Here is an 11,819-nt window from a genome sequence, read left to right as displayed (position 1 = left end):
GCGGGGGTTCCAGGGACAGTCAGGGGACAGGGAATGGGGGCAGCAGTCCTGGGTGAGCTGTCAGGGAGTGAGACCCAGGGAGGGTCAGATGGGGGCGAGGCTGGGCAATGCCTGGCTGTTTGGGGAGGCACAGCCTCCCCTAAGCAGCCGTCCACACAATTTCGGAAACCTGATACAACTCTCGGGCCAAAAAGTTTGCCCACCCTGGCGTAGACCAGGCCTAAATTACTAGCCAAATACTCCATCCATCAGAGGCTAATGTTTAAATGTGCCTCCTTGCCCTACAGGTAGCAGGATCAAAGCACATTACCTAGTAAATGAACAAAAATGCAAACAAAGTCAAACACACTAGCAGTTTCCAACCCTGAGAGATGGTACAAGCAGGCTGCAGATTCTTAAGGCACAAGCTATAGTTGCTTTGCAGCTTGGAATTCCAGGTGTTTCATATGCAGGCTAGAAATCCCTTTAGCCTGGTTCCAGCATTTCCCCCGGTTCAATCTTTGTTCCTTAGGTCTTTCCAGGAGTCTTCTTGTGTGGGCAGTGAAGAACAACCAATGATGTCACTCCCTGCCTTATATAGCTTTAGCATAGAGCGGGAACCCTTTGTTTCAAAACTTGGGTGCCAGACCGGTTTGTGGAAAAATACTGACATCCCACAATGGAGACCAGAGACATGTCGTCTGGGCACGTGCCCTTGCAGTGTTATAGCAGCCATTGTTTACAGGCTGGCCAAAATGCCCACAGGAAGGTTAAGCTATTCCACAGTCCATTGTCTTTGCTGATGAGCCATCAGTCCCACCTGACTTCTTCATTGCTGTATCTGAAAGGCTAGTTGTAGGTGTTTTCCAGAGGAAGCCCATTTGATAATACAGTTCCCTAATCAATATTCATAATTTCAGATACAAAAATGATACATGCATACAAATAAGATAATCGTATTCAGGAAATCATAACTTTTCCAATGACACCTCACATGACTTACCTTGTACAAAATGCATCAGAATTATGCCATAATCAGATCATCATAATATGGGGTGCGGTGTCACCTTCCCAGCCCCTGCCTTCATCAGAAAGTTAGAATAGATCTGAAAGAAGCAAATTTGATCTCACATTGGATTGGTAAGGAAATACTTTATTTGAAAAATTCTAGATTAGGGTGTAACTATGTAAAGATTTTATAGATTCTAGAAGTCTGTAAACAAAGAATTCCATGATACCCACACATTAATCTTTGCAGTACCACCATAAGAAATACAGGTCGGGGAACCAAGGCACAGAGAGGGTTGGTGGCCTTGTTCAAGGCTTTGACCATTATTCAACAGTCCTTTTCTAGAAGTAATCCTTCCTTTATTTAGACAGAAGAAAGTAATGGAAAGGATGTTCCAGAATAATCTCTTGGTTTAATTGATTTAAAAGTGGGTGGCAAAGCAAAACTATTTTTGCCCTGTACAATTGTTTTTAGGATATATAAAGAGTATTTCATAATTTTAAAAATATATTCCTTTGTTTTTTCATACTGTAAGTATCTGGCCTTTCTTTTATTTTACTTTAGCAAGAAAAATGGGGAGGGACCTGTGTGGCTCTTCCTTCTCCCAACTCAGAGGGGAGGGGATGCTGATTCTCAGCCTTAATTATTAAAAACAAAAAAACAAACAAAAAAAAAGGGTAAGGCAGGTCTATCTTAATACATCATCAACATGCAATAAAAGCAACAACAAAAAAAAGTATTTTGCTTTACAGTTCACCTTTAGCACATTCAGTCAACTGAAAAAAAAAACAAAAAACTTCTGCCTGAAAAATGAGTCAGTAAATCTTGTAACAGCTCAGAGGTCCTAGCCAAAACTTGGAAAAAAACAGATTCCAGTTTTATTGGATGTTTTCACATTTTGAGTAGCTGAGGTTTTTCTGTGCAACTGAAAGAAATTAAAAATCTCTTAAGTTTTTTTACATCGTGCATTTGACAAATTGATGTGTGTAGTCCATTTCAGTATAGTCCGTTTTCTCTTTTTGTGTGGTTCTTTCTGACACCAACAGAGGAACGAGAAGCAGTTTTTTAAAAAAAATAGGCAAATTGGGGAATTTGGAGGTAGTTTTTACACCTGCCTTCACTTTTAACTTTTTATTTTTTTTTAAAATTTAAATTACCATCCTTCAGGTTGCCAGTGTTCCTTTTGCAACGCTAATAATAAGACAAACGCTAAATGTGCTCATCATCGCCATATACGCAATATGGGTGCCGTATACGCAAATTAAAAAGCATCCTTTCTTTCCAAAAGGACTTACTCTCCATCTTTCAAGGCAGTCATCTTAAAAATACATGCACTGATTATTTTTTTCTCTCGTTACTGCTGTTCAGGTTGCATAGCTGATGCCCCTCTAGATAATTTTAAAATTAATGCAAATTAAATTATAATGGACACTGTTTTCCAGAGGGAATTCACAGCTCTGTTTTTGAAGAGAAAGAGGTTGAGATTGTCACTTCTGTTTGACTTGTAGGTGACAAACACCTGTCTGTCCTCCTGGTTCTCATGCTCCTGTTGCTACACAGCTTTCGAAGGCTCATAGAGTGCCTATGCATCAGTGTCTTCTCCAGTGGTGTCCTTCATATCGTACAGTACTGCTTTGGACTTGGGTACTATATTGTTATTGGCTTAACGGTGCTGTGTCAAGTGCCAGCTAATGTCAGCAATGGTGAGTACCTCTTTAGTGCTAACCATCGTTGCAGCTTCTTTTTAATTTGTTTCTAGTATCACAAGATGGTTTGGTGAGGGTGGGAGTGGGGGGATGGATGAGCGAGAGATTAGTAGTATACCTAATCTTTTCACTTTCTAAAGTTCTGTCTACAGAGTGTACAGGTGTATGTGAGATAAGAGGTATTTGATGAGGCCTATAAAAGTACTTACTGCACTTACTTGAAGTCAGACTTATTAGCTAGCACATGACATCACATGCACACCTGTCATATGTATCCTTATAGCTCAGTACCACTGTTTGCTGTATGCCACCATGTCCCTTAGACTCCCAGGCCCAACACATCATGTCTTTGTCAATGAGGTGCTTCCGCTTTAGGAAGGAACCTCCAGCTCAGCAGAGGTCAGGATCTCCCTGGTTACATGGCTATTATAGTCTGAAGTTTCTCTTTGCTATGGACCCTTCTTTAAATATGAGCCTGCCCCATGGCCAGCACCTTTGTCTGTCTACTTAGTTCTTGGCCTCCAGTCACCTATCTAGTACCAGATAGTCTCCTTTCTCTTTGCTACTTGGACCAGTTAAGTATCCGCGAATCCTGTAGAGCTCTTTGAATGATGTGACTTGTTTCTGCCAACATGTTGCGCCAAGTCCTACAGTTGAGCTGTTGTTTGCTCTGCTGCATAGGTACATGATGAACCAAAATGCCCAAATGGCCTGGTGTGCTTTTCACATGACTAATTTTTCTTATGTGGTCAGCACTAGATACAGAATTTAAGTCATTTTATGCTATCTTAGAGGTAGCATTTGTCCTCCATGCTGATTTTACAGCTCTTTTAGAATGATTTTGGTGCAAAGCCTTTTCTAAGTGGCACTGTCTGGGTGCATTTTCTACCTTCCTAATCTTATCATTCCACACAGATGGTGCATTGGCATAAGCACGGGGACCCATCCATAGGGCAAATTTCTTTCAGATCAGAGTAATCTGTTCTAACTATTTTTTTTTATTGCTAGTATAGTTAAGGCAACACAGTTCTGTAATGATATCTTGACCTCAGCTATGGCACTGTCTTCTAACATGGTGGTAAGAATACACTTTTATAAACACTGTCACAGCCAAAAACATGTTAGAATATAGAGGCCTGAACCAAATGGTGACCTCTTCTGCTTGTGGTATGCACCATCCTACAGCTTTATTCCTACAGCTACTGATTAAAAACAAAACTGACTCATTATAATTTGCAATAGCAGGCACTTAAGAATAAAGGCCTGCAGCAGTTCATAACTAGGGTGTGGTTCACTGTCTGCATAAGTTGTGTTTGAAAGCCCCCTTCACCATTATTCAAGAAGAGGGAAGTACACTGGAAAAGTGCTGTAAGGTTAAATAGATATATTTATGCTGAACGTTTTTTTGAGATGGTGTTGGTGAGGGTTCAATGCAGACTTTTTTCTAATCTTGTATTAATAGGCATACTGTTTTCATTTTTAATTCAGGGAAAGACCTCTTTATGCAGGTCTGCTGGTATCACATCCTAGGAATTATGATGTACATTTGGGCCTCTGTTCACCAACACAGATGCCATGTGATTCTAGCTAATCTTAGAAAAAGTAAATCAGGTGAGATGTTTCACTTCTTGGAGCTGTTTGTAATAATTTTTTCCATTAAAAATTGTGTGTCAAAATGAATCTCTGTAGAGCCCAATCCCTTAGAACACTGGTATTTTCCAAAAACTCAGTGAAATGAATGCTGACGTGAATATGTATCTATGCAGATCATTTTCCAAGGGATTAAATTAGTCTATCTGGAAGAGAAATGAGCTGGTGAGATATAGTTATTCACAGTATGCAAGGTTTAAAACAAAGTTCACACTTGTATCATCCTGAATAGAAGTATGTCTAAAATGTGTTAGGAACACTTATCAAGTAATTGTGATTATTAGTTAAGTGTTTATCATCTCTCTTTTATAAATGGGGAGACTGATACGCAGAGGCTACAGAATAAATTACTTTCCTGAGCCATGATTAGAAATTCTCACTCAATGCTTAGACCTCACTTCTTAAAGTAACCATAACATTAGACATTGTATTGAGAATGAGTTACAGTCACCATTTTCAAACCAGAGTGGCTAAAATTAGGCTCCTTAATCCATATGTAGACACGTAATAAAAGTGAAGTGACTCTCTTTCAGAAGTGCTTAGCACCCACAAATCCCACTGAAGTCAGTGGGAACTGCAGGTGCTCAGCATTACTCCATAATCATACATAAATATGGATTAAGAGTTAGAGCATGGATTTAAAATAAGCTTTATCAACTAACTTTTTTCTTTCTTTAAATTACAGGAAAGGTAGTAAGCTTGAACCACAGCATTCCTTTTGGAGACTGGTTTGAGAGAGTATCTTGCCCACATTATTTTGCTGAACTCCTAATATATGTATCCATGGCCATCATATTTGGATTTCAAAACTTAACCTGGTGGCTTGTAGTAATGTTTGTGTTGTTTAACCAGGCATTGGCTGCAGTTCTGTGCCATGAGTTCTACGTGAACAAATTCAGCTGCTACCCAACACATCGAAAAGCATTTATACCATTTCTTTTTTAGAACCTTTATGTTTGTTAAATATGTCTTTAATGCAACCTGTGAAATGCTGTTTAAAAGGTAATGGAAGACTGAGGTTCTCAGGAGTATGTGTAATGCAACTGTTACAGAAGCTGTGGTGAAACAATACTTACTGTCTGATTCCAGCTCAAAGGTACACAGGACTTTAATGGGGGGGAAAAAAAGTTTCATTTTGATTTAATGATAAAGTATCTGTGACAGATCCTGCTCTGCTCCTCCCCGCCACCCCCATCGTTTTGCCTATGTTTTCCATCTCTGCAGCCCTGGTTCAGTTACTTTTTCTTTTTTCATGGCTGTCTGTGGCTGAGTGAGAAATAAACGCAGCTGCAGATTTCTTGTCTAGTGCCATGGCCTTGGACTGGGGCCAGGGTAGCATCGTATTGTCAGACTGAGCTATCTAGCTACAGTGAGTTAACCTGTTCTCCGCTCTCTTCCTCTGTTTCCTTTGGCCTCTTGCAATCTGCAAAGGAATCTTCCATTCCACACTCACATCTTTGACTCGTCCCAAAATGTCCTGTGATGCTTGCAACAGCATTAGCAATATACAGTGATGACCTGCCTCCTGCTGGGGGACTGCTTGAGGGAGGGGGCCATTGGGGTGTGACATATCTACAGTATGTATAATCTGAACTGTACATGGTATTAAAGACCTCAGTTAAAATGCAAGAATTGCTGATGTTTAACATTTGTATACTTGACATTCATGTTTAATATTTAAACCACTTTCATTGCTGCTATGTAGCAAGCCAAAATGTGTGCCTGTATTTTATATGTAACACACACATGTATGTAGGGAAGGGAAGTTGCTCAAAGTGAGGAGAAACCACTGTATTTCATCTTTTAACTAATATTTTAAAAGAAAACTATACTCATCCCCCACACACCATGACCATTAAATCTATTAAAAGAAGCTAACTGTTAAAGAATATGGTGCATTGCTTCTAAATATTTTTCTATGGATAATTTTGAAAGTAGTTGGTATTCTTAGAGGAAAGTGAGTATGGGATTAATGGGGAGAGGAAACTAGGATATTTTGAATATAATGATATGACTCCCACTTATGACTGTTTCATTTTTTGCTAATATATATTTCTGAAAGATGTGAATTGAAACAAATACCAAATACAATAAAAGGTTGAGAAATCTCTTTGATGGGAAGGATGGGTATTCCATTGGCTGACACTCATTCTCAGTAGCAGAAATAAATCTACTTTTTTAGGCAATAGAAGTCATTGGTCCGTAAAGAATGTCACCTTCTGCTATGGACAGTTGTGTTTGCCGTCTTAGAAAACTGTATAAAACTCAGATGCCTTCACTACAAGGTGTATTAAGAATTGTGATAGCCCATTCTGTTAAGTTTGTGCAAAACTGTGGAGTGGGAATTACATATATTGGGTGATATGTAGACTTTGGTTTTTTTTTAAAGAAATCACCTACCTTATTCACTGTTGTTGCCATACTGAGATCAGAACTTAAAGTATGATGCTACTCTAAAAATGGCCATCTAGTGTTTTATATTATTTTTGTCTCAAATATTTCCACTTAAATTTGCTTAGTTTTCAAAGAAGCTACATTTTCCAACTACCAATCCTACAAACTCACACTGAGTTCTGACAGTCACAGCAGATTCTCTCTATCTCATCCATAAGGTTAAGATTCTGTCACAGGAATTTTTAGTAAAAGGCAGGGACAAGTCACAGGCAATAAACAAAAATTCATGGAAGCCCACAACCTGTCCCTAACTTTTACTAAAAATACCCTGGGGAGCTAGGGTGATAAATAGAGCACTGCTGTGGGCTTGCAGCTCCTCCAGCCTGTGTCTTGGACAGTGAGAACAGCCACAATTATATTAGGATGTAAAAGGTAGGTTTTCTTTTTAAGGTGTTAGAATAGGTATAATAAACTTTCATTATACAGGACATTCACCTACCTCTAAATGACAGGAATATATATGTTGCTTTTCCTAAAATCTACCCTGTGTTTACAGTTTCTTCTCTCTCCACAAGTAAATAGTAAATATAAGCCTAAGGTAGAGGGGGTGTCTTGTCTATACCTTGTCCTCAACAACTGAAATTGTGGAAGTAATAATCTCAATGTTTAGCCATAACTTCATTTTTTGGTGGAATAATCTCTGAAGATTCCTGTAGCTTGGGGAATGAGAGATGTAGTCCCTTCCTAGTGCCATCTCTCATTAAAGTGTTTTCTATGACAGGCACTGGGCTTGATTCCCAGGAGGCCACTTGGACTTGCTTCAAGGCATTTCCCGCTTCAGCATTTGTGCTGCAATTAACAGTCTTGTAAACAGAAAAATCACTGATTCTGTCAAGTTGTTTGGCTAAAAAGTACTTTAGTAAATATCCCTTGGGAGTGGTCAACAAACACATCTGCTCCTGAAACAGCACATTCGTGACCCCCTGTATGTTTCCTTTTTGCTAGTGAAAATACATACACCACATGTCTGTGAATATACACTACATGTCAAACCTACCAGCTGATTCTGGATTTAAGTGAAACCCAGAAAGAGTCTGTTGTTGCTCAGGAAAATGTTCCTTTGTTTAGAGCAAGCCCTATATAAGAAGCGTAAGGGCAGAATTTCTGTGAAAGATGGATTGTTGCTTAGAGAAGCTCCTAAGGAGAAAAATCTTCATGGTAGTTTTTCCAAGCAGTTTGCTGTAAATGAGGGGTGTGGTGACAGTGATGTGATCAAGGGAGTTTCAGTTCCTAACAGCCAGAATTTTTCTGTTGAAAATGGATCCACTGACTCCTTTAGAAAGATCCAGTTTGGATAGCTTTGAGAAAGTTTCAGATGGAGTGAAAATTGTTAGCGAGGTTGTACAGCCCTATAATGACCAGGTGAATGTGTTTGACCAGCTTGTTGGGGAGACAATGTTGTTGGAACAGGAATGTCTCCGTGCTGATTCATTGTATAAGCAGTCTGTACCTCAGGGTCTGAGGCAAGATTGGGTTACTGTTTTTTTAGAGCAGAACGGCCTTATGACTGAAACTACAAGGATTCAGGGGAGAGCAGGCAAACTCTCACCCTCAGACACTTTGGATTTGTTTGGTATCTCTTTGTAACCCTTCTGCCCCTCTGAATTGGCAGCAACAAGGGCCGGGTTCAGTATCCAGGGGTTCTGTTTCAATAACACAATGCCAAACCAGCTTGAGCCCCCACCCAGTGACCTGGGAAAATCTTACACACACCCCTAGGTGCCTCAAAGAGGCAATGTTTCCCCTCTCGCAAGCACAGAGTCTCGATGTAGCAGAAAAAGTTTAATTACATGAGATATACAACAAGCACTAAATTGGGAAAACACCGGAACTAGAGTTCCTAGACCAAACTGCCCGCAAAGACCCACTCCAGGAAATTGAAGCGTGCCTTTTCCCCTGGGCTCTTGAGTCCAGCAACCCCCAAATCACCCACAGTCCCAAAAGTCCCACAATCCAAAAGTCTCTGTCCTGGGTCAGTGCAGCCCCAAAGTTCAAGAGTATATCTGCAGAGGTCCCTCCCCCCAGCCTGGGTAGAAAGAGGCACCTTACGTGGTCCGGGGCCAACTGCCCTGCCTCTGCCGTGGGTCTGCTTCTGCCTTCTCCACAACGGCTCTGCTTACAGCCACTCCACTCTGCTCCTCCAGCCGTCATCACAAACTGGTCCGCTCCATCACTGCTCTGCTCCACCAGGACCCGTGAGCTGCTCCAGTTGTCCCTGCAAACTGCTCAGCTCTGCTGCTCTGTGGGCCACCCATGTCCCACAGCTACTCCACTCTGCCAGCCGCTCCGCTCCAGCCCCAGCGCAGTCCCCACTTTTCCACTCCGCGCTGCTCTGTTCCACAGTATAGCTTAGGCTCCCCCCCTAGTAGCACAGTACTCAGTGCTCTCAGCTCAGTAATTTCAGCTCTTTAGTGATTTCAGCTCTTAGTAGGGGAGCCCCAGTGCTAGTGCACTATTAGCCCAAAGTGAGTTCCGCTCTAACCTGTATCTAGATTCTTAAGGGAATAAAAAAATCAACTCTGACATTCCACCGTTGAGAGAGGAGGGGGGTGGAAACTGGTGCTTCTGGCTCCACAAGGACTATACCACCAGGCACAAATACCTGTCCCCAGACCTCTCTCAATTCACTGGGTTTTGAAACCCATGTCCCTTGTCTAGCAAGTACCACCCAACTGAGGTTGAGTCATTTCTGTCACAAAGCAGTCCCACAGCTCGGCAGTCTGGGATGGGGTAGGTGTGCCTATGCAAATACACTCTCTGAAATTCTTTCCACCAGATGTCAGGGTAGAGCTCATTCTGACTGCTTACATCTTTAAAACAGAATCCCATCTCTGAGCTGGTGGTGGTGGCGGATCCACAAGCAAGCATCCAAGAGAGTGTGTAGATGTTCATAGCACAGAGGGGCTGCAGTTGGTGAACACACCTAGCCAGCAAAGGGATTCCTGTAAGAAGGGAGGTTCAGTTTTCAACCTTCTAGGAGAAAGGTTGGGAGGAGGGAAGGACCCAGTCGTGCTGAAGGGAAGAAGGAGTGTCCAGCCTTGAAATTGTTAGCAGATGAGAATTTGAAAGCTAGTGTCTGGGTTGATACAATCTACCTGGCTAACAAGGGAGGGGGAAGATTTGCCCCATAGCTGGTAGCAATGAGGACATACCTGGCCAGCCAAGGGATTCAGTGAGACAAGAGGCATGGTATGACCAAGATACTTACAAACACTGACTTGTAACAAATTTGGTGTTACTGTTAAGGTTTAACCTTCTAATGTATTTGATTTTGACGTCAACCCTGGTAAAAAGGTCAAAGTGTATGACTGATACAAAGCCTGTAAACATATTGGGAATAATTCCTAAAAACACATTGTATGCTAGAGAGCTTTATGATAGTGAAATGTTACAACCAATATCTGTAAGCAATTGTGAAACTTGGCATTGTAGAGAAACCTTTATAAATGTAGTCTGCTGTATAGAGAAGGAAGCTGAGGCACACTACCACATTGCTGATTTGGCTAAATGCCAAGGTAATTATACCCTTGAGAGCATTAATGTCTATATTAATGTAAGAGAGAGAAAACTTTCAGAAAATGAAGGTGGCTATATAAAAAGAGCCTCATTTAGTCAGACATGATTTTGATAAACTATTTCTGTTGTACACTAATACTTGTGATGTAAACTGAAAGTGCAGTAATATAGGACCTAGAATGGAAAATTCTTGTGATGCATTCAGCAGTGTCTAGGGACACCCCTTTCTGCATCAATTTTGTGCGGGGTGTGTGACGCTATATGGATTCTGGGAGACACTTGAGGATATTATTGCAATTTTACAATATTAATATTGATGAATTGTGCCAGATATGCCATGTAAGATATCTGCAAAAATGTTATAGTTTGCCAAATACAATAATCTCATGTATGTGTTTGTATCACATTTGTTTTTTGGGTTATAGATATGTATCTATGTGTGTATTACAAAACTTGTGCTATGCTTCTGGGTGACACCCCCAGACAGTTTGGGCATCAGCTCTGCCTAGCCTGCTTGATGAAATCGGAGGATACATCTTCTGACTCAGCAAGGCATGCATAGGTATGTCTATGGATAGAAAAGGCTTCCAAGCCACGTGCTGGGCAGTTTGTGTTTGAAACAAAGGAAGCACAGGCTGCATGGCAAAAGACTATAAAAGGCAGCTGCACCTTCTCCATTTTGTCTTTAACCCTGCTTCTTATCTCTCAAGGAACTTTGCTACAAACCAGAGCTCTGAACAAAGGATTGAATGACCCATCCAAGCTGTGGATGTACTCCAGATACTTGACTTAAGCCAGCAGTTTATTCATCACTGTTACAAGCCTGAACTAAGGACTTTGCCATTACTGTATGTGAATGATTCCTTTAACCAATTTTAACTCTCACCTTTCTTTCTTTCTTTCTTCCTTTCTTTCTATGAATAAACCTTCAGATTTTAGATACTAAAGGATTGGCATTAGCGTGATTTTGGGGTAAGATCTAAGTTATATACTGACCTGGGTGTGTGGCTGGTTCTTTGGGATCAGAAGAACCTATTATTTGATGAGACTGGTTGTAAAGAACCACTCATCTCTGAATTCAGTGTTTTTGGTGGTGATAGAACTGGAATGCCTGAGGAAACTGCCTTGATGTTTTCTTGTTAGTCAGTGTGGTGAAACAGAAGTTTACTTTTGTTGCTGGTTTGGTATATCCTATAGGTGATTAGCCACCAGTCTTGGGGTATATTTGCCCTATTTTTCAGGAGTTCGTCCTGATTTTGGTATCCTCATTTGTGACCCACTGAGGCATGGTTACAACTGGACCCAGGCTGGAAGGGCATCTGGCCTGTGAAGAAGATTATTAGAACCATATCTAGGATGAGAACTTACATGCAACCATTTTCTTTAGTGTATTAAGCTTAGTTTGCGTGCTCTGTTTTATTTTCTTAGTAATCTGCCTCATTCTGTCTGCTACCTCATTAACTACTTAAAATACACTTGTTATAGTTAATTTATTTCTGGTTTAT

At 40.8% G+C, this 11,819-nt stretch overlaps 1 protein-coding gene across 2 annotated transcripts in view; it reads left to right on the top strand.

Annotated features, from left to right (window-relative positions):
• The window catches only part of SRD5A3 (steroid 5 alpha-reductase 3), a 16,159-nt gene extending 4,897 nt beyond the window's left edge, over positions 1-11,262 (top strand). The window contains exons 3-5 of one of the 2 annotated variants that reach the window (XM_075066444.1): positions 2,497-2,691; positions 4,183-4,305; positions 5,030-11,262. In XM_075066444.1, the coding sequence (XP_074922545.1) occupies positions 2,497-2,691; positions 4,183-4,305; positions 5,030-5,289 (578 nt within the window). In that variant the 3' untranslated portion in view covers positions 5,290-11,262. The remainder of the gene's footprint in view (positions 1-2,496; positions 2,692-4,182; positions 4,306-5,029) is intronic. The other variant, XM_075066445.1, reaches the window with a different exon arrangement.
• Positions 11,263-11,819: the final 557 nt, after the last annotated feature.

The sequence above is a fragment of the Chelonoidis abingdonii genome, chromosome 5, assembly GCF_003597395.2.
Source record: "Chelonoidis abingdonii isolate Lonesome George chromosome 5, CheloAbing_2.0, whole genome shotgun sequence".
NCBI lineage: Eukaryota > Metazoa > Chordata > Testudines > Testudinidae > Chelonoidis > Chelonoidis abingdonii.
Note: the sequence above shows the minus strand (reverse complement) of the source record. Positions and strands in the feature narration are given on the sequence as shown.